The 23,186-nt window shown below is 41.0% G+C and overlaps 1 protein-coding gene across 2 annotated transcripts in view; it reads right to left on the bottom strand.

The window, feature by feature from the left end:
* Nucleotides 1–21,059, bottom strand: part of LOC146386728 (histone deacetylase 7-like) — a 39,608-nt gene extending 18,549 nt beyond the window's left edge. Inside the window, exons 1-7 of one of the 2 annotated variants that reach the window (XM_084927982.1) lie at nt 20,697–21,059; nt 2,789–2,973; nt 2,115–2,202; nt 1,556–1,670; nt 1,357–1,427; nt 360–473; nt 52–149 (exon numbers count right to left, since the gene is read on the bottom strand). In XM_084927982.1, the coding sequence (XP_084784108.1) occupies nt 52–149; nt 360–473; nt 1,357–1,427; nt 1,556–1,670; nt 2,115–2,202; nt 2,789–2,973; nt 20,697–20,715 (690 nt within the window). In that variant the 5' untranslated portion in view covers nt 20,716–21,059. Of the gene's footprint in view, nt 1–51; nt 150–359; nt 474–1,356; nt 1,428–1,555; nt 1,671–2,114; nt 2,203–2,788; nt 2,974–11,977; nt 20,676–20,696 lie in introns of those variants that run through there. The other variant, XM_084927983.1, reaches the window with a different exon arrangement.
* Nucleotides 21,060–23,186: the final 2,127 nt, after the last annotated feature.

The raw sequence follows: 23,186 nt of genomic DNA, 5'->3' as shown, positions 1-23,186 counted from the left end.
GAGGACAAGAAAACCTGCTATATGTACTTCTATATATATAAAAGGGCTTACCTCATGAGCCAGTGGTAGGGACCCATTATCTGAATGGAGGCTGTCATTTGGAGAGCTGCACCCTGATGCTGGATTGCTGCTGCCACTCTGGGAAGAGTCTGCACGACAGAATGGAAAGAAACCTATGAGGCCCACCAGTATCAGTTGCTTACGCCATAATGGAAAATTTATCAAGCTGTGCTGAAATCTGATGGTGAGTGCTTCTGGAAGGTTAGAAAGGCGAGATCAAAGAAACTTTAACAAGAAACAGCTAACAGAGCCGAAGAATAAAACTCTGACAGAGATCCAAGTGAATGTAAATAGTTTACCCAGAGTTTCGGTCCTGTGCTTGACTGCAGGAGGGGCACTGATCTTTCGCTGCAGCGGGTTTGGCCTTGTGGTGATGAGTTTCTTTAACTTCCACTTCAGTGTGGGCTCAGACACTGCACACACACACACACACACATACACGTGAAGCAATGGGCACACGCAAACACACAAAAAAAATCCATAAGCTCTCATCAAGAGTAAAGAAAGGTATTTGTAGTTCTCAAACTCACGTTACTATATCATTGCTTTATACATCGGCTACACCGGCAGGAAAGCACCGACTCAACAACGCACACACTATAATGATGTGCTCAATTTCTGTACCATATCCCCACAAAACAAATACCTCAGCCCTGGACAAGAGAATCAAAACGTCCATTGTATACATTGGTCAGTCTCCAATAAACCTGAATAAAGTAATCAATCAGTGGCTGACTCAAAGAGGATAAAAGAAAAATTTGTGTTGTCACAGAGCCAACAAAAGCACTGGAGGGTGTGTGTGTGTGTGCGCTGATGATTCTAGGGTAACGCAAATAAATAATGGTACGCGTACTCAGAGAAATGTAGAGGAAGGCGTGACCACGCTCGCTCTCATTCACACAGTGATGGAGAACTGCTCTGGTCTCTCACGCAGTTCATTTTACACATACCTTACCAAGTTATATAACCGCTCAGGTCTTTGTGTCTCACTGTATCTATTGTTTTTTTTTTGTTTGTTTTATTTATGGCTGTTCAACCTCTCTTTGACCCTGCAGGGCTGATGTAAAAATGAGTTTCTCTCATCTCAATGCAAAGGACACGCCTTTTCTCCCTCACTTTTTCCATTACTTGGACAGGTCAGTGACAATGAAGACAGGTTGTTTAAACATTAAGTGTTAGCATTGCAAGTGATTTCAGTCTAGCAGACTTAAAATTTAAAATCACATGACCTCTACAAATTTAACCTCAGGGTGAGAACCACAATCTCGGACACGGCTACAGCCGCAGGAGTCTCACCTGTTCTTCTCAAGGCGCGCTGGTCACAGGGTGTAGGCTGAGGCTTCGGGGACATATCAGGAACCCGGAGCCTTGTGACCAAAACAAAACAACAGACTGTGTCAATTTTAAGTAACCACAATAAAGTTTTTGCTGAGCGTGTGCTGTGTTTGCATTTGTTTTGTGTTTGTATCAATGAAAAATCATTGATGTCTCTCACCCGAATCCTGGGGCGGGACTGCTGTGGTTGGGAGTCACTCTATCATGGGTTGGCTGGCTCTTCATAATTATGTGTTCCCGAAGTTTCTGCTTTACCAGGGGACTGGCTATAGCACCTGTCAAGAAAAAAAAAGATCATACACAGTCAAAGGGCAGGTAGACATATGTCCAAGAGTGTAGATGACAATAAGAAATAATAGTGATTTAGTATTTAAATAGTCTAATTACAACCGTTTTCTATTACAACTTCCCATAAAGCAGTCAAGAAAATTCAGAAGTAAGAGCCAAGATCCTCTTTGCACTCTTCATTTCCTCTACAATGTAAAAATAAAAATGCTTTCCTAAAACAAGCTTGTTTGTTTGACTTTGGTTTGATATGAGTGCAAATTTCCCTGGAATCTGAGAATACCTCACAGTACTGCTGGAAATCCCCCTCTTTTTCAGTAAAACATACAGCGTGCTATGACTCAGAAGAAGAGCACGTAAACCACCTTATGGTTGCTTAAAGAACTGATGAAAACACATGACAGTGTGGAGAAAACAGAAAACACAGGACTCACTCTGCTCGTTTTTACTCTTTTGAATCAGCTGATGTAGCTCTTCTCTTTTCTCCTCGCTCATCTCTCTTTGCCTTTGTTCGATGTTATACTGACGGAAAAAACACAGAGAAATGCATTTTTAAAATCTACACAAGCAAAGGACAAAAGCTGCAACTGTCAGTTTCTGACAAGCACATAAATACACACATCTCGAATAAGATAGCTTACAAAAATAGAAGAAAAAAAAACAGGATACTGAAGTGCTGCATCAGTCACTTAATCTGTGACAAGTGTCAATAACAAATTAAATGCCGAGAAAATGGTTTGTTTATAGTAACCTAAATCTGCTTCTTACTCATTTCTGACGAGTCCTGCACAGTACCTGGTTAAAGGTCTGCGGTGAAAGCAGCTGCTTTTTTCTGTGGCTGATGTGGCAGGCGGTCATTCTACCTTATAGTCACATAAATAAATGCCAGATGTGGCAATTTTGGAACAGGGGCAAAATGTCATGAGGGTATTTGGTCTCTGTTTCCATGCACTGAATTTTGAGGAAACAGAAACTTTCAATGTAAAGATTTAAACTGGCTGATTTCAGCCAGTGCACTGATCCATGCTATGTCCAATTCATGCTGAAGCTTCATTATGTCACTGTCCAGCTCAACTAGGTGAGAACTGACATCTGAGTTTGACCTCACCTGCAAGTGCTGCTGGGAGAATTGGGCACAATGTTGAGCGGTGAGGGATCCCATGAAGAAAGGAGGGCGGGGGGCCAGCATGGCCGAATCTGGGCCTGGATGTAACAACCTGCGGGTCACACTTAGGTCCATGGGTGGATTCCCATTAACGGCCAAAGAAACCTGCTTACTGATGATCACATCCACTAAAGATGGAGAAAGAGAGGCAGAGAGAGAGAGAGAGAAACATATTATGTTGCTGACTTTGCAAATAGATACTGTTATGTAGGTAGCAGATGAAAAATCAGAAGGCTTCTCTTTAACATTTCTTGCTTCATCTACATCACTTGTTCTGAAGTTTGCCTGTCATAGAGAGATCATCACCACATTCAAGTTTTCCCGCTTCAAGTAAACTGCTCATTATCCAAAACTAAAGCTTCTTCTGTCTGCTCCCTTAAGCACAAGGGGTTTGCAACAGCGGATGGCTCCAAATTTGTGTCTCCTCCCGGTTTATACCGAGGACATTACATTCAGAAAGCACAAAAATGAAAGATTCTTGTATATGCTGGGGTTGGAGATGCATAAAAGAAGTGAAAGAAACAGGGTGGGAAGTTGTATTTTAACGTTGTGCGGTTAAGGCGTTTGGATCAGGCACATGAATCTGTCGTCACCCTTTCAGGTTTTGCTAAAAGCGAAAGAAATAAAAGCCTAAATTAGCATGAGCGAGACATCTGAATCGGGTCTCGGTGTCCTAATGAAAAACAGATGTCTTTTTAAAGGTGTGTGTGTGCGGTGGGGGGCGGCGCAAAAATGTTTTGATCCATTTATGCACTCTTAAGGCCACCGAAAACATAAATATCTTGTCTTATTTTACTTTCACCACAAATCATTTAACCATAGCATGCATGGCCCAATGTGGGCCTGATGGTATGACCTGGAAAAGATAAAACACACATGGAGGCTAATTATAGCTACAAGTGAGAAAGCACCAAGCTGAAGTTTGTCTCACATTTTGCGATTACAAACAAAAGCGTTCACAATGCATGGCCACAGGTAACTTCATACTGTTCTTACGTTTCAATACAACTGACACATGAAACCAATGAACGTGATGAGGAATGTTTCGGTACTGATACAAAAGCATAGAGAGATACAGTATGGAAGGAGACACCTTGCTCCCTCCAGGGTAAAGAGCAATGGGAGGGATATAAGAATGAGGAAATTTACTGAACCTGTATGTCTGAATGACTGTAACCTAAAATATTACACAATATTACTCACATAAGTCCTGTAAGTGGCCATTTTTTCCCCTTCTTTCTTTACTGGTATATTGTGTTAAATTAGAGTAACTTTTGTGGAAAGCACAGTAGAGGGAGTAGCAAATTTCTCTCATGTCACAAAATGTGAGAAGATCTTCTTTCACTGCAGCTATTCAGTTGTTATAGGAGTTGTCAATTTAACAAATAGGATCACACAATGAAATCTACTACACTGATAATGCACCCTAAAAGATTCAGAAACACTGATTTCTCTGTCTTAACCTCCAGCGTGTGTTAAAATTAGGCTATTAGAATCCACAGCAGCTGCAGTTATTAGCTCCAACCAGCCCAAAACAAAACTACAGGCTACACAGTTCTTCTCAACTGGCCTCCATTCTCAGCCACAGCCCTACATCTGCAGACAGCCCAGACAATGTGGTTTGGCTGTCATTCCTCACAGCAATCCTGACTCAGAATAAAATAATCATGTGTGTGAAAAGTATTTTGAGTTGACAGAATTCCTCTGAAGAAAGAAACACTCCCACACTCTTATGACTGCAGGCTATGTGGCTCATTAACACATAAAAGAAAAACAAACAAACAAATACAAGGTGGGAATTAATATTCAGTAAGTTCAATATAGTACTTTACAGTTTAAACCAAATGGTTTCAGTTCTTTTAGCCTGCTTGATAGCAGAACTCTGAGCTCACTATAACACTTTCTGTTCACAGGGACAGCCTTGGGTTTTAATATTTGCTGTATTGTAACGCAGAGAACAACACAAACACAGATGAGCTTTTGTGTCACGGCTAAAACCCACGACAGCAGTAGAGAGAAAGATGGGACAAAAAGGTCTCTAGGAAAAAAAATGAAGCCTGCATTTTTACAGGCTTCTCGTCCGTGCCTTACTGGAATCCTACCCTGCAAGTTAACTCAAGTAATCTGTGACACATCAGACAAAATTTCATCTCTGACAATCAGAAATATCTGGGCCTCCCTCCACTGTCATCTGGTTCATACCTTTGCAATAGAACATTATGCAACACTGTTAAAATTCAAGGGGCTTATTTTCTTAAGCTTCTACTGTAATAATAAAGCAAAAGGTGCAACAGGAAGTACCAGTAGCTGCAGCACAGTATGTATTACAAGAAGAATGGCTGTGTGTTTTCAAAGGAAATCAGACAATCACTGGAGGAGCGGGCCGGCGGTGGTGGTGGAGACTCAGACAAACTTGCACACACGTACACACACCCACGCTCACATGCGCGCACACACACACACACATGCTCATCAAACAAGTGAGCTCCCCTGAGAAAGAGGAAATGATCAGGAAGCCAATCTCTCTTCTAAACAGAAAACAAACACCTGTGGCACATTTTTCATTTCGCAACAGCCATACATCTCTGGCTTCAACTCACTTTCAACATCACCCCAATGTTATTTATATTATATTTACAACATTTACAACTTAAAAAAGCCAAATTTCCAAATTAATGTGTATTTTTTGTACCGACACTGAAGCTGTTCCTTTAGGCAGCGTTACAGCGTGACTCATTATCTGACTCGACGAAAAAAAAAAAACACCCCAGTAACCGCAATGTACATTTAAAGAGTTACCTAAACAGTTAAGGTTTCTTCTATGCTGACCCTGAAGGGTTCCAGCAACTCGTGGTTGCTTTCTATCATATTACCAACAGAGCCTAAAAGAGGAGACATACACAACACACACTTGTTTTGGCATGACAAAAGCAAGAATAAAGGTGTTTTTAGCCATCGTCATTTGTCGCAATATTTTATTTCTCACCCTAAAACAATGCAAGAGCTGCATAATTACAAGACAAAAATCTGGAGCACTTTATAATAAAGAGAAGTGCATGCCGATAAGATCTGTGTGCGTGCTTCGCTGTCTCTCTTTTCAGCGTTGTGCTGCTAAAAATAGACAGGGGACAAACTTCTGGTTTCTGTAATAGCATATTCGTTTCACAACCACCATCCTCTTTCTGTGGGCCCTGCTGCAGCAACATGCTGATGCACTGACACACACACACACACACACACCTGCACACACGCATACAATTTACTGGAGCACACGCTCGCGCACACACAGGCACACACTCACAAAGAAACAGTGACTTCCTGTTTCTAAAGTTAGTCTTCACCATAACATCCTCTTGGTTCATTTAGGCAAGCAGAAACTGCTATTTTGGTTGAATGGCTTCTTTGCAGCTCAAGAGAGCTACAGATATCGTTCAGTAGTATTTATATTCACGCTGTGGCTAAAATGTGCTTTGTTTATTGCTGGTTTAGCCTGAACTCCACAGTGGTATTGGATGGAGTTAAGCCTGGATGTCACACATCATGTTAAGTGCTAGTTACTGTTACTATATACATAAACACTAGCAGCAGGCGTGAGGTTTATGCTTCGTTAGAAGAGCAACAAAGCAGAAAGAGCAGAAGTTCAGAGGAAAAATACATTGAAAGGAATAAAATAAACAAATATATATATATATGAATACACCGGAGCCTCAAATATGCCAGCCTGTGCACTCACAATGGAAAGAAAATGACATCTTCTCCACCAAGCGGGACACCTTTAGCAGTCCCCACTCCCGCCACCTATCCCTCCACCCGCCACTGCCTCCCTTCCTCTTCCTTACGTTCATAGGAATCCACAGCTGCTGCACACATTCTGTCCCCCACTTCCGAGCAGCTGGAGTATCAATCTCCTTATGTGTTCATTGTGTGTGTGTGTGTGTGTGTTTGTCCATCCTATGCACCCTAAGATATTAATAGCTTGCAGTTGTTTCTTTTGAGTGTACACAGCAGGTCTTTGTGTTTGCATAAGAAGAGTCTGCTTGTGTGACAGTTGAGGGTGCATACACGGCTAATAGTGCTTGTGTTGGTGTATTAAGTGTATTAATAGTGCCCATTTGTTTCTGCTGAAGGAACACTGTGGCTCTCTGAGCAAGTTTCAGCATATGTAACCGTGCCAGTTTATTTTTAGTGTCACCTGTCATTTAACACTTGTGTTATTGTGTGTAATCAAGCAAGTGCATGTGATTGAGGACAGTGCCGGTTTCTCCACATATTAATAGCATCGCACCACTTGCTTTAATGAGTGTGTGTCATGTGTGTGTGAGAGAGGCTGTGTGTGCTTATATGTGTATTAATAGCATTCTCATCTGCCCACAAATGTTTCTGTGTATCTGTGGCGTTCGTGCGTCTGGATCTCAGTTAGGCCGAAAGATGATTTGTCACATGAGCATATGTCTTGGGCAATATCAAGAATTTTCCCCTTAGAGATAGGCGAAATTGTGATCACAGTATTAGCTGTGGAACATCGACTCAATGCTAAAGGCAGAACCCACAAATCTCTGTGGTTAGTTTTATCTTTGATTTTATTGTGAATGTTCGGACTAGAGGTGATTTTATTAGTCCTTTATTTATCCAGGTAAAAAAAATCTCATTGAGATTAAAAATCTCATTTCCAAGAGAGACCTGGCATCATGGCAACAAAAGTCAAAATACACAGGTGATGATTTCTAAGCACAATGTTGATGCTTCTTTCTGGCTACTGCTATTTTTCATCAGCTATCAATTATACCCACCACGTGCAGTTTTCCCACTTGAACTCTGTGATAACTGATAAAACTTTAAGTTCATGTAGGGGGAGAAAAGTTTGGACGGCACAAATTTATAAAGTCCAGAATATGCATCCCTGCTGTCAGTAGCTTCAACCTAATTTGAATTATATCAGTCCTATTGATAGATTTAATGTGATTTCTGAGTAAATGTCCAAACATTATCAGCAGATTGAAAATATTGGTTCATTGTATGAACAGTTGGCAGCTTTTGCAAGACAAACGTCTAAATATAAAATAAATAGATGTCTTATAGGACAGAAATAAGTTCAGGTATCTCTTTTTGTGATTTAAGTTCAATAATTGGTATTTATTAGTGAATGAAGTTTGCTTGCAGTAAATAAATTTGCTGTTGTGTGTATTTCTAGATTAGTTGATCAGTTGTTTGGTTTTTGTTAGCTGTCATGTCAACATTAAGATTTCCAAGAAGCTACAGCAGTGAATTTAAATTAAATCCCAAAGATGAGGGTATTCAGTCCTACTATGATAGAAAATGATGAAAAATGTAGGAAACTGGAACCATGCAACTATACATTTAATAACTCAATCCAAGGAAAACATGTTGAAATGTCTGCAATGAATTTTCTGTATGTCTGTGGCATATGTTTCACATGCCCACAAAACTGAGTTGGTGGAAACATCTGGAATCAGTAGTACAGCAGAAGGAGTGACGATTAGCCATTTGGCATCATGGGTGGGATTAATGCCATTGTTGTGTGGTTGTCGAGCGTTGTCATGCTGTGCGGCTCGACACAGATATTTTAAACAGCCCGTGCTCACTTTTTAAGCACCCCTAAGGCATAGCTACTGATTGAGAAACTGAGCAGGCTTAACTCCTCTTACTGTGATTTGGTTTGCTCTTTAAACCCTGGCAAAACCAGTACGAACAGCTCTTTAGAACACCACAACACAAGTCATGCATACCTGCATTTAACTTCAACAGGACAATAGCAGATGCAAATATGTGAGCGTGTCTTTCTGTCATGGCCATCGGTGCTGCTTTGGCGACTGTTCCTTCAACACTCCACCATAACATAAGACTTTTCTTAGTGATGATGTGTTGCTGAACTGGGGTGGAAAAGGTGAGGGGTCAGCAGTTCGCTGCAAATGGGAGGATATAACTCCCATAGTGTGATTCTCCAACTCGACATCTCACAGACAAAAAGACAGACAATTGTCGAAATGGTTTCATTATTTCTCTTCCAAGACTTCCAAGAGGTCATTGTTTTTTGGAAAAGGGGGAAAAAAAGAGATAACTTTTGGCTGGGATGAGTCCGAAATTTGCCTGAGGACACACACAGGACACACACAAATGCGCGCATGCACGATGTACCTCTCACTCTTAGGACTAACAATGAGGCTTTAAAGCTCTGAAAGGTGTTGGCTATACATACCACACATGTTTACATAACTCTGCCCTTAATCATGCAAATGAAGGCATGAACCACCGTTTGACCTGATGGGAGCACCGACTGACTTGCTTTACGTACTTCAAAAGAAAGTACTTCAGTGACTGATCATCTGAGCATGGTCTGATTCAGATCAATAGTCTGCGCAACCCATCTCCACCCACAGACATTCATCCTACTCTGTAATCCAGATATTACCAGATGTTATGTGACGGATCGTGGCCTTTACACGCCCACACATGCAGAAATATAGGCAAACATCTTTTTTTTTCCTGTAAAAGCCAGCACCTGGCATAAGGCTGATTTGACTGAGAAAACAGGTTCTCATATTGACTTCCTACTCTAATTCGCTCGTGTGTCTGTGGTATACTATGTATCGCTGACTGTTATTGCACACTAATAAGAAGACTATGTACACTGAAGGGCTTCTTTGTTTCAAATACACCCTGCAGTTAGTAAGAATAAGCTTACTGTCTTCTGGTACAATCTAGCTTTTTGCTGCTGCTCACGGTCTTTGATTGAACTTTGATTTCCCTATTACGCTTCATTTTATGCCCGTTCTCTCTCACAAACAAAAACACGAGTTCACATGATAAACAACAGAGTGATGGTCCTGTTACTGTTTTTTTTTTTGAGGAGCAGAGTGTATCAGTAGTCAGCTGAGCTGATTTTAAATCAGGAACAGGAAATGTGATCTGGGGCTCTGGCCAGCCCAGAACACTGTCCCTATTGTCAGAGCTCACACAGGGAAAACACTCGGGACTTTTAAAGGTTATCTGTCCTGGGAAAAGGTTAATATTCTCCTCCATAACTACCCTACAAAGGACAAAGAGACACCCAAAATGGATACCGGATGATGACCCTATGACTAAATATGTCTTTGTTGTGCCTCTTACTATAAATGTATGAGTTTATTTCCAATCAAGAGGGGTCAGAAAAAGGTTCTCTATCAGTGTTTGCTCAACTGTTTTTAAACCACTGACGAAATATACTGGAAAGACGTGATTAATGCTGGTGGTGGAAGATCCCTAACTGGTCAGCTTAGTCATCAATGCAGCATGCAAAGCGAAAATAAAACATTTACATGGTCAGTTTATGATCTCAGGTCGATAAAATCAATACTACAGCTCCCATTTAGACCATAAATTATTTGCTGGTTGACAATGAAAATAAACTGGCGCCTACCGTGATAATCTATCCAGTGCATATAATTCACGAAAAGAAAATAAACAACTGGAAAACAACAGTTCCTTTGTCCTGTGTGATAGATCTCTATCGCATCATCTCAAAATGAATGAACCAATTAGGAATTCAAGAGAAAATGTATCCACATCTACTTTGATAATCAAACACATGATCTTGGGCTCTTCAAATCAGGCTTTCATTAAGACCAATGGTTCCTATTATACTGTATGTCCCACTGGGTTTGTGGGAATCAAGTCTATGACGACTAGCGTCCCCTATAAGATGAGCCAAACTAACTGGTTAATCGCTAGGTTAAATAAATAAATACAGTGATTTAGTATGTTTTAAACCACCATTTATTTCTATGACCCCCAATGCAAAGTGAAACTAGGCTTCATGCTGCAAAACCAAACAAAACAACACTGACTGATATCAGCCCCCACCACAGAGAAGCTACTTAGACCAAAGTGTCACTGTCAGTTCATGTTTGCTGTGTGAGAAAAAGCTAAAGTTAAGTTGACTGCGAAAGGCCTCGGTCTACCATAGGCAGACAGTAACACAATTTCTACATCAGCATTGTAAGCGTGAATCATCTTTTCTTTTTGTTCTCTCTGCCATAGAAGGCCTAGTCATAGTGACTAACCCATGTGCTGCCACAGCCTGTGGGCCAACGGGAATAGTTTAGGTAAGGTGATAAGCTAACAGCAAGGCCTGGTAAATACAATATGATCAAAGTCTTTATTCAGGGATACACTTTTGTAAACACAAAGGGACATAGATGCGAGCAGAGAAATCTAAAAGGCAACAGAAAGGGGCCGCGGGGTGTAGGTGGTGTCGATTCCTCTGGCACGGCCCACATTAAACTAATGTAACTGTATCTCTGTAACAGCACTAAAGGCTATGACCTCATCCCGTGGTGAAAGAGGGAGCAAACCTGGACACATGAGACCATTACACCAGCATGGCTGCTGTGGGTGTGTATATGTGGGTGTGCTTTTATTTTCCCTGGACTGAAGGGGCTTGGGTGGGATTGAACTGTTTTCTTATTCCACGACTTCTCTCATATTAAAGCACATCAGCCCACAGTCCATCACACAACCAAACATTTGTTTCCTAGTAGTGAATGAGCAGTGGAGTTTGTCAGCTATGGGCAGATATAGATCCAACAGGAAATTCTACACTACCACTCACAATGAGGCCTTAACGCAATAATTGCACACTTATTTGCCCCATTTAACGCCCTAAAATAGTCATGTTGTCTGTCAGATTAGATTACCGTGCCACCTTTTGTTACACATTCAGTTCTTTGTTAAATACTTCCATAGCAGGGTCATGATCTCGAGACATGGAAACTCACTTTATTTAAAATAATAATAATAGTAATTTTAGCAGTTTTTAAACAGTTGTACACCAGCGATTTTTGAAGTGTATAACCATCACGATCATGTTAGGATTTACACCTGCAGATTTTGGACTGAAGTCAAAAGATTTTTGTTGTAGTGTTTTTTGTTTTGTTTTTTTTAAACAGAGGAGCTGAAATTGAATTCACATTTTCACAATACAACAGTGTGGACACAGTAAGTAGTTCGGCTACGTGCACAAGAAAGTAATAAAGTGACAGTGGGTTATTTATTTTTTTTAAAAAGTAATTAGAACATTTACCACGTTTTCTAGCTACTTTTGCAGAACACTTTAAGAAAGTAAACACCGCCTACCTTTTGGAGGTGAAGTTCAAAAGCGACGTATTTGAAACTTTCAAAGGCAGGTGGGAGTAAAAATCCCGTTACGAGGCAGCTACACCGAGTCGGGCGAACGTAAGCACAGTCCAACAGCCTATCCTCGTCATCTTCGCCGGGGTTTTTCCTCCGTTATTGTGACAGTTATCTGACTGCGCGAGGTAAAAATATCAAAAGCGACGGCTCCAGCCGTGAACGCGCGCCGCTGTCTAAGCCGTACGTGCGTACGTACAGTATAACATCACCTCCGCGCTCCGAAATGTCTCGGTAATCAACTTATGTAAGAGAAAGCGAGTGTGCACGCACTGCTTTCTATTTATCTGTCTCCTCCTCACCGAGTTCGTCTGTCGGTGTTGAAACTGCTGATAAAACCAGCTTGAAGTCTCACTTTCATCCGCGTGTGTGCTGCTGGTGTGCGGGCTCCATCTGCTGAACTCCGCGGGGTAAGGGAGATGCGGATGTGTGTGTGTCTGTGTGTGTGTCTGTGTGTGCGTCTTCTGCTCTACATCTGGCATAAACGTGAAAAAACGTACCGATATATCCACAGACCGTTTCAACATAGATTTATAATCAGTTTGAATCACTTTGTTGTTCCTGTACTTTATGCTATATTGCAAACTGTTGTGCTACAAGTAAGAAACGCTCACTGTGTACACGTTGCTAGTACTGAGTTGGACCCTGTTTTACCTTCAGGACTTGGTATCCATTCAGCAAGGTTTTGGAAACTTTCCCTGGTCCGTACTGACGTGACAGCGTCACACAGTTGCTGCAGATTTGTGAGCTGCTCAACCGTGACGCAATCTCCACATCCCAAAGGTGCTCTGTTGGATTGAGGTCTGCTGAGTGTGGAGGCCAGTGAACTCATTGCCATATCCAAGAAACCAGTTTGAGATGATTTGAAGTTTGTGACATGGGGCAGGAGGCAGCCATCAGAAGATGGCTACACTGCAGTCATAAAGGGACTGACCTGGTCAGCAGCAATACTCTGATAGGCTGTTGCCAGTTGCCAAGATAATATCCTCTACATCGTTATGCCACCAACAGCAGCCGCAACCATTAACACATGGCATGATGGATCCATGCGTTCATGCTGTTTGCAACAAATTCTGACCCTACCATCAGATTAACACAACAGAAATCGAAAGTCACGATATTTTTCTAATGTTCTATTTTTGTTCACTTTTAGTGAGCCCATTTGAAGTGTAAACACAGTTTCCTGTTCTTAGCTTTCAGGTGTGGCACGCTGTGTGGTCTTCTGCTTCTGGTTATTTCAGTTACAGTGTGGTACTTTTCCTTTGACTTCTGACAAAACCCTCTGTAAACCCCAGAGATGGTGTGGAATAGATCAGCAGTTTCTGAAATACTCAGAAAAGCCTGTCTGGTACCAGCAACCACTTCACATTCAAATGGCTGATTAGACATTTGTGTTAATGAGCATTTAAACATGTGTACCTAATAAACCGGTCAACGAGTGTATCTACTTACCGTGACATGTCATCAGTCAAAAAGACTTGTAGCTACAGTCATCAGGCTAAAAATGGAAAAAAAAAAAAATACACGCATGTATTGTTACTAAGTTCCACTTCCAAAAACAGAATGCAGGTATCGCAGTAGGTAACAGTTGACTGAAATACAATAGGATGAGTCACCACTGGTGACATAACAAAAGCCACGCTACACATCCCCACAGCAACAGCATAATTTAACAATGAGTAAAGTGAAACTACCGTAACGTTGATTAACACGATCCTTAACGACTTTCACAATACATCTATAAAGATGAATAACTTTCTGTGTTTGATGTGCAGTTATGTAGACACAGCAGTTGCTGATTTGCTGCAAGATGACAATGCAGGTGAAATGTTGTTTTTGCCTTATTAATGATCAGATTGTGCAAATAGTTAAACAGTTATTTTGAATGTGTCAGTTTTATAGCAAATACATCGTGCACATCTGGAGCAGTTTTATGTTATCTCACATGTAAATCTGACCACAGAAATGACCTGGAAACCATGAAAGTCTGTGTTTAGCTAACTGCTAACTGCTAATTTTACTTTTTAATTTGTCATCTGACCACCATGTGAACCTCACTGGACAGTAGATATATCACATTGTATAATATAAAAGTAATAGACTGTGATATCGTTGCTACAGCAACACCATGCGTTTGTGCTCCACGGTCCTCACAACAATGGGACAAGCCCAGGTATCTCTGACAGCAAGAGCCAAGCCTCCGATGATTTAGTACCTAAAAAAGGAGCTACTTGAACAATGCACAGGACTCTGAAAAATATGCAAGAAAATTACTCCTGCTAAACACACACCAAGCTGTGAAGCCATGAAAAAGTCAATACCATATGTCACCCCTCAAATGTTTTTATTTTGTTTCCAAGGAGCCAAAATTTTATTTAATTTTTTAAAGTGAGTCTTGAGCAATAGTTCTCCAGGCTTTCAAAGGTCTTTCAGAATTTTTCTTTGGACATTGGTGGATTTTTCCACTCATTTTCAATCCAGTCCTGATCATTTTCAGGTGAATGTTTGTTTTGGGTTTTTTTTCTTAAGCCGCTTAACACTGACCCATTCAAGCATAAAAAGGCACCTTTCACAAGAGATGAACCAGTGTTGTTTCTACGCATTGCAGACAACTTATCAAAGAACCGGTTTTAAATTGTGTTTTTAGGCATTTGTTACTAGCAGCCTGTTGGAAAAATATACAATCTGTACCAATTTCTTTAGCTGAATCGATGAAAAATGCCAAAGACAACAGTTTAACAGGCATAAAATAATAATTTTGCACCAACAAAGTGATTCCCAAAGAACTATTAGCTGAAAACTCATCTCAGCATGTTGTGCAGTGTGTCCTTAAAGTGAAGGTAAAACAAAAAGAGTTAAAAATAAAAATCCAGCAAAGACCAGAGATATGCACCTGGACCTTTACTTGATGCATTTGCTGTTCATTGAAGTCTTACCAGAAGCTTTCAGTAAGCCATTCTTATAGATAAGAAACAGGGAGTGAAGGCTGAGGTATGCTAAATTACAAGAGAACAGGACTGAAAATCAGTGGCAACAAGTCTAACGGAACGAAAGGCAGCAATCATCCAAATAAGAGCTTTGAATGTCCTTGAAGGAGCCTGGAGAACTATTCCTGAAGAGTACTTAAAGAAATTATAAGAAGTCTTGTGTAAGAGATTGGAGAGTGGAGACAGTATGGAAGACTAAAGGTGGCCTATTGAAAAACCGACTTTCAAGCTCATTACAATTGTACAAACTCTGTGTTTGCCTTTTTGCTGTATTTCCGTGTATGATTGCTCATGTTTCAATGAATCACTGCACTTATCTCCAATATTCCTTTCAGAATATAAAGAAATGAGGGATGACTAAAGACGTTTGCCTAGTACTGTACTAGCAGCTGGTGATGTGTGACCCAAAAGTACACAAATGACTCAGCCGAGCATCGCTAGCTGCACTCGATAGTTGCACTCCATGACATGTTCTTACTCTCCTTAAAGTTTCCAGGGAAATTCTCAGTAGATTCCCATTTTGATAGTTTATTTATTTACATTCACCCACAAATGCTGCTGTCCCAGAGCTGTAAGCATCAATAAAACATTGTTCAGGAAGTTTTTTCTCTATATCATAAAAAATACTATCGAGAGTTTTCTTGAAATATCTGCCGTTATGTCTCTTTCTCTCCTCTCCTGGACAGCAATATGCTATTTTATCGCTAAAAATACTCACACGTTCTTTTGCATCCATGTTCATCCAGATTAAGTCAGCATAACTGGAAAACCTAACATAAACTAATCACAGAGAGAACAACTGATAACTGTCAGCGAACTAGGTCAGTTCTATTTTTTTTCCATTTCATGTGACTCAGACTGGTCCTATGATGGAGTCAGTAGATTTGTGGTTGTTAAATTATGTACCTAAAGGGAAAATTGTGGCCTGAGAATTTAAAAAAAACCTCCTATCAACAGCACTTTGTGCTTTTCCTTGTACTCTTGGCAGGTTTTACCAGTCCATCCCAGAGTCACGGGGCTGACTGTGGCCTGAATCATTTGAGATGCGTTCGAGCAAATTGAATTTGATTCAAGTTTGAACAGCACATGCTTCAGACAGAGCTTCTCCTATTTACAGATATAGAGGTCAATTGGAAACGGTTGCTACTAAAATTACATTTGCCAGAAAATTAGCTTATTTTGGATTTATTAAATCATTCCATGAGCTGCTATTAAAACATCATTATTCATATTAAGGAGGGCAAAAACAGGCTTCTTTCAGCTGGCAGTGATCACTGTCAGCTGGAATTTGCAGTCTAATAAGGTTGGTAATGATTTTATTTTTTAATATTTATGTTAATACATTGTCTACAGATGTCAGTAGAGCTCTCCCTTCTTACTTTCCACCCTCACAGCATCACTTTGTTGCCTTTGCAGTCAACGAGCACTCTGGCTGCTGGTAGCACTGAGTATTTAGATTTCACCATGCAAACCTTTTGGATTCTGGACAGTGGGGTCTGACTAGACCCTCCAGTAAAAATATCCTCACCTTGGCATAAAGTGATAATGTCAGCGAGGTATCGGGGCTCAATTTCCAATTCCCAAAAGGATATTAAAACGGAAAACACTGGTAGGGAGCGATAGAGTGAAATGGCATACGGGATACATGGGAAGGACTTCAAGGTGGAGGTTTGTGGCCGGTGGGGCTTGCTCCTCATTCAGTCACAGGAAGCCGGTAGGAATGAGAGGAATGCAGTCAGGCAATACGGTGATGGAGGGAGCAGCAGTTGCAGGGCAGATTGCCAGAAAGAACGGAAAAAGGAAAAGATAGGAAGAGTGAAAAGTGATTAAAGGGTGAAAAAAATGGCAGGTCTCATTTACCAGAAACAGACGCCCATTGGCAATTTGTTGTTGCTCACCGTGCAAGTGTAATTTCTTTGTCTGATACTGACCACAGGATGCGGATAATGTGCATGATATTGGAGGGGTCAGGCACGGAAATACCTCAGTACATTATTGGGATTGGGATTGGAATGTGTGGAGTTATCAGTCGGACAGATTTCCTGAAAATAGGTGGAAGCAGAGGATCCATAAACAACAATAAATTATTGTTTTTTTGTCATCCTACCTTAGAGACACATCTGTGTAGACAGAAACGTGCTTCGACATGAAGGAAAACATGCACGCAGATGGCGCTATGTGCAGTCTGTTTTACTTATCCAGTTTTCTGTTTCATTCTGATATGTTTATTTTTTATGTTTGCTCCTTTTTTTCTCACTACTGTGCCAGTTATTCCAGTTTTCCCACAAAAAGACTTTAGCAGATGCAATAAACTGACAGAAAGTGTGCATGAGGGGATGGTAAACAGGACGCGCTCAAGCAGCACAGGGTTGAATATTTGCTGTGTGCCACCTCAAATGAGGTGCTCACTTCCAACCTCTGCAGTCTTTAGGCTCATTGCTTTGGTTTTGCACCACTTTCCTGTTTAGATTAACGCTAACTCTCATTAGCCTCTTTTTCATGTGCAGCTGTATGTTATCATAAAAGCTAACATGATCTACTGTTAAGTACAAATGCAGGAGCATCAGATAGATAAAAGTTAGCCAATGAAGATGCTTCAACACTTTACAGGGCGGTGCCAAATATAAGGCCTGGGGGCTAGAATCGGTCTGGCAAAGACTCCAGGCTGGCCCACTGGAAAATAGATAGATAAACAATTAAATGACAGAAAACCTCCTATTTTTTCACTATCTGCTACAGAAATGTGATGTTAATTTTACACATTTATGTCTCACAATTTAAGCCCCAAAATTTGACATACTGTCCAAATTGTACTTATTTTTCTTGTATTAAGAAATCTGATAGACTAAATTTTAGTTCCCCTTCTTTACACTGATAGAAGGTGTTTCACTGGTCTGGCCCACTTAAAATCAAAGTGGACTGTTTATGGCCCACAGTGTAAAGTGTGATATATTAGTGTTGTGTTTATAGCTTGCTTTGTTTCCTCAAAGTGGCTAAAAAGATCAATTTAACATAATTAATGGTGCTTTAAGCTGTTAATGTGGTTTGCAAAAGCGAGTTAAATGAAAGCCAGTAAAAATGAAAAAGACAAAAATCGTGTATTCAATGTAAAATTGTGGTTTTCAAACTTGTGTCATAAACCATAGCACGTGTTCAGGTGGGCCTCGCTAAGCTTGAGCTAGCAGCTGTGTGGTAACTTTGAACCAAGGGAGGCTGCTGGAGGCCGCTTGCAGCGGCGGGTGCAGCCTCTAAAGCCTTTCCATTCCCGACAGCAAAGCGTAGGAAAGCCACAGAGGGGAGCGACGGCGCTCATCGCTCGCCTGGTTTCTTGGGAAACTGTCTGTGACACTGGAAAGTGTCGCTTTGTGACGCCTTCACACTCCTCTGTGAGCGCGTGTGAAAAACATTTCAAAGTTTGGAGCAGTGTATAAACCTCTGACAATGTGTTCAATGTGGCTTTTAACGCATTTTGCATATCAGGCTGCACAAACCTGCGAGGTGGTGATTTTACTGAAGGTTCTGTAAACTTTGCTGCTCTTGAAAGAAAGGTCTTAAGATGTGGAACTGTGCTCGCAGTGGCCACAGTGCATTTCTCCTCCTCCTGCTTTTAACCCATGCTGTTGCCTACATAAAAATTTAAACAGAGAGGAAAGCAAAACCCTTAAGATATATAATCTTTCCTGCTATGAGAGCTTTTTGGATCTGGTCTTGAAATTTTTGAAGCTCTCAAATGAAACTACTTCCTCCAGTTCAGCTCAACGCCGCCACAGATCAGGCTCTTGCAGTAAAAGTACACTTCCACAAGATGGTAGTATAAATATTAATGACTGGGTCATTTGTTTTTATTAATCAAAACAAACAACAGCCTAAGAAGACGACCTGAGCTTACAAAAGGACACTCACTAGAGGCTCTCTACACGTCCTTCCTCATTGCTTTATAGTGCTCACTTCACTCCAGTTTGCAGCCTCTCCTGTCATGAAGAACCCTCTTTAGACCAGAGCCGGCCTGATGAAAGCCGCTCTGATTTGCTGCACTTCTGGCCTGCCGTAAAGCCAAGTTACGGTACTCTCAATCAGCAGCTTGGAAAATGTAATGGGCCGGTGCAAATCCACAAAAACAAATGATGTGTTGTGGGTTTGATCAGAAAACAAAAATTATTGGTGGAGATTTCCAAAAATAAACAATGACCTCAGGTGAAACCTTTAGAGAAAGCCACAGCAGACCGCAAGACTAATGTCGCAGATGTCAAAATGAAACATTTTTAGCAGTCCTTCCTTTGGCCTCAGACACAAAGTCTGAAACTGAGAGGGAGAGTGACGTCCCAGAAGGCCACTTTTAGAAGACCGTGGCCTCTTAACTTGTTGCCCCCCGACCTTTACAAACCAAACAAACCAGAACTCTGATGATTTATCACAGCACCAGAAACACAAACTACCAAGTTCATCTACTTGTTTGTCTTCTCAAATTTGATTTCACATTTTGCACTTTGTTCTTCTCCAATCAAATCAAATAGGTTGTCACGTTCCAATATACTTTCAAAATGGCCACAAATATCCATTATTATTAATTAATCATTTTGTCCATGAACTTCCACATGTTGCTATAAATCCTCAATTTACAAGTTTTAAATTTCTCTTTTAATTCAGCCAAACAAAACTATGTAAAGAGCCGTCATGTCCCCCATTACTTTAAAGACAGCAGAGCAATTAAAGTCTGATTTATAGTCCTAAAAAACCACGTAGCTGAGTCTCTAAATGTGTAGCAGCGCAAGGGAGTAAAAATAGAGCCAAAGTTTAGTGTTTTGAGTGAGAGGAGCCAAAGGCCGAAGCCAGCGTTTCATCTTATGCAGGAAGATTTACTGTATGTAGAGTCACAGTGCACGAAAACAAGGAAGAGGTGGTGAAAAGTTAAACCTGCTGTACAGTGCACCCCCCTAACTTTACCTGCGTTCTACAAATGAGCCCCCCCCAAAAAAGAAAGATTTGTCATGTCAACACATTTTCAATGTTCCTTTACTCGTGATATCCTTGGTTGCTGTGCCACCAGTCAACTCTCACTGTCAAACAAATCTCTTTCCACCTTTTCGCCGTCTCTTCTCTATCGCTCTGTCTCCTCCAGCAGTTCATCGCAGCGAGGGACTGTTGTTTTCTGTCTACTTGTTTTAGGCACTCTTATACTTTTCGTGGACACACCAAGTCTCCAGGGTGCCTGGTTCTGTTTCCAATTTTCTCCCCTTCCCAATCCCGAGAAACAGCACGTCCAAAACCAAACAAATAAAGCCAGAAAAAAACAAAACAAATGGAGTAAGAAATCATTTATCCTTGTTACCCAACCGCAGTGTCCTTCCCGGGCATTTGATAAACATGTATGATCTTAAAGTGTTTGCATACATTACAGTGTGTGTAATAAATTAAGAACAAACCCAATCTTCTCAAAACTCACAGCCAAACCAAAACTCTTAGCACTTAAAACCACTGTCCAACAACTGGACCAAAAAAACCACGTCCACATCTGCAAGTTTAACTAAAAATCCACTCCTAAGTTCATGAAAGGCTGACATACTTTCCTGGTGATACATTTACATTCAGTCCTTGAAGAAGACTCTTTTTTTTTTAAACACAGCTGTTAATTATTCCTTCACAGATAGATTGAAAATAGAAAATGTGCAAAAGCTCACCGGCTTTCTGCGCTGACATTCAGCGAGTGGTCCTTCTGTGCTCCCACAGCGAGTCCAGTCAGTCACAGGAGGCAGTGGTGGGACGGAGTGGAAAGCTCAGGGAGAAGATAGCTCCTGCTCTGACAGGGGAGTGGTGGTGCTGCAGCGCCGGAGCCCAACCGTGCGCTCACAAAGCGAGTCACAGTCAACTGCTTGACACAACCAGCTCCCTCTGACTTTTCTGTGTCTTGCACTTCCTCTCATGTGAGCTGAACTATCTCGCTGTAGTTTTTTTTCTTTTTCTCTCTCACTCTTTCGAAGTCGCTACCCTTAATTCTCTGTTTCAGAGAAGACACAGTTGCTCTGCCCTATCACACACACACACACGCACACACACACACACACACACACACAAACTAACTTATTTGGCAGGGCTCCCCTTGCACCAGAAGCTCCAGAGAGGAGGGAGGGGATGGGGTTTGTGGACATTGTGTGTGTGTGTTTGCACGCGTGCAGACAAAAAGAAAGAGAGAGCGACAGATTGTGTAGTCACTTGCGTCTGACAGACAATAGCAGGAAGTGTTGCTTTTGGATGCACAAAGTACACAAGAATGAAATAAGAAAACTGCGACAAGCGTGAAACTTTAATGATTTTTACTTTTAAACATTACAGTGGTGCTTATCTCTCAAAGTGAAGCAAACACTGAAGGAACAACAGCACGATTATCACTCGGAGAGTCTCAGACTTTTTTGTATTTGATGGCGTAGCACAATTTACAGTAGTTTGGATGTTTGTTTGTTTGTTTTTTTAAGATTGTAAATGATTTTAGGTCATCCACAAAACTTTGATGCCTCAGAGCGGATCTTGTTAGAAATTTGCAAAACAACACGTTTTTACCAGTTCCTCAAAGGGATCAGTTGACTTGGGATGCTTATCAAAGGCACATGACTTTTGTATTTGAGATTTTTTTTTTTTCTAATGCAGTGACCCAGTCAAGCTCCTACTTCGGCGCTTAAACACAAGTGGAGCATTCAGTGTGATTACTTACGTAAGGCAACACATTTCAAACCGGCAATTGCATTTCAGTCTGAGTAAAATTATCAAGGGGGGAAAAAAAGCATCCACGAGGTCTGTGTATGTGGAGAGCAGTTTCAGTGTTGCCACAAATATACTCATGAGCTCGCTTAAAACATTTAATGCTTTCACATTCATTTAAGTAACTGAATCTGTGTAATACAGGCTGGAAGTACATATGATATAAATTTATATGGGTGCTGTGATTTGAGTAAATATGCATTTCCCCAGAAATACAAGCGGAAAAGACACGTTAGTGAATGTGGTTTTGTCTGATTTGTCATCGCTGAGATCACTTGATTCATTCATATAGCACTGCAACGTCAGAGAGCGTAAAAAAGCCAAACCTATGTTTCATAGCTACACTTGCAACAAAGGCCACGGGATGAGTGCATGCATTTAGCATATTCATAGCTTGAGCCTATAATTCCCATGTAGTCTTGGTTTAAATAATGTGGATACACAGGATTCTCCAACACATATAACCACAAAAATCTTGTAAAACATAAAATTGCTCCCCTGTGAAATGTAAAGCGTTTCCAAAGATTCTAGTTTTATTTTGGATGCTTACATTATTTTACTTTGCACACAGAAATTAAATTATTTCACAAAAACCGAAAACTAGTCAAAATTATTAGCCCCCCCAGTGCTAATAGTCAACTATGTAGCCTTTTTGTTGGATGACAGCCTGCAGTCGTTTATCGTAGTTTCCAACAAGTCTCACTCGTGACTCCTGACCAAGCCAGGTCCATCCTTCTTTGGCGAATCTCTCCAGCTCCTCCAGCTTTGTTGGTCTTCAGGCCTGGAGCTTAGTCTTCAGTTCACCCTATAGATTTTCAATGGGATTAAAGACAGGGCTTTGTGCAGGTCAGCCAGTAATGTTCTTCACCAGGAACGACGATAATTTTGGTTTGTTGTCGTGATAGAAGGAAAAACGGTGACCCAGACCCAGTTTTGGTGGTGACTGCTTGAGGTTTCCTTTAAAAATCTTCACATAGCCTTCTGTCTTCATAATTTCTTCCATCTTGACAAGATTCCCAGTTCGAGACACACTGAAGCGTAACACTCCCACCACTGCGTTTCACTGTGGGGACAGTGTTCTTTGGGTTGTACGCCGCTCCCTTCTTTCTTCAAACATAAGAATCAGAGTCAGAATCAGAGAAACTTTATGAATCCCAGAAGGATATAGCAGTCGTATAAATAAGTGCACATGTGTACAAGTATACATTGTGGCGTATATTAAAATTGATAGAGTGCAGTGAGGTATGTTTAGTGAAGAAGCGTCTTTCTGGCCAAAGAGCTCTAGTTCCAACTCTCTTGACCAAAGGATGCACTTCCAGTATGGATAATCTTTCTCTGGGTTGTCCTTAGCAGACTTGAGTCTGGTTTTAAGGTGGGTCCTCTGCAGTTGTTCTGGGGTCTGTACACACATCTCT

The sequence above is a fragment of the Perissodus microlepis genome, chromosome 5, assembly GCF_051167445.1.
Source record: "Perissodus microlepis isolate ML-2025 ecotype Zambia chromosome 5, ASM5116744v1, whole genome shotgun sequence".
Classification (NCBI taxonomy): Eukaryota; Metazoa; Chordata; class Actinopteri; order Cichliformes; family Cichlidae; genus Perissodus; species Perissodus microlepis.
Note: the sequence above shows the minus strand (reverse complement) of the source record. Positions and strands in the feature narration are given on the sequence as shown.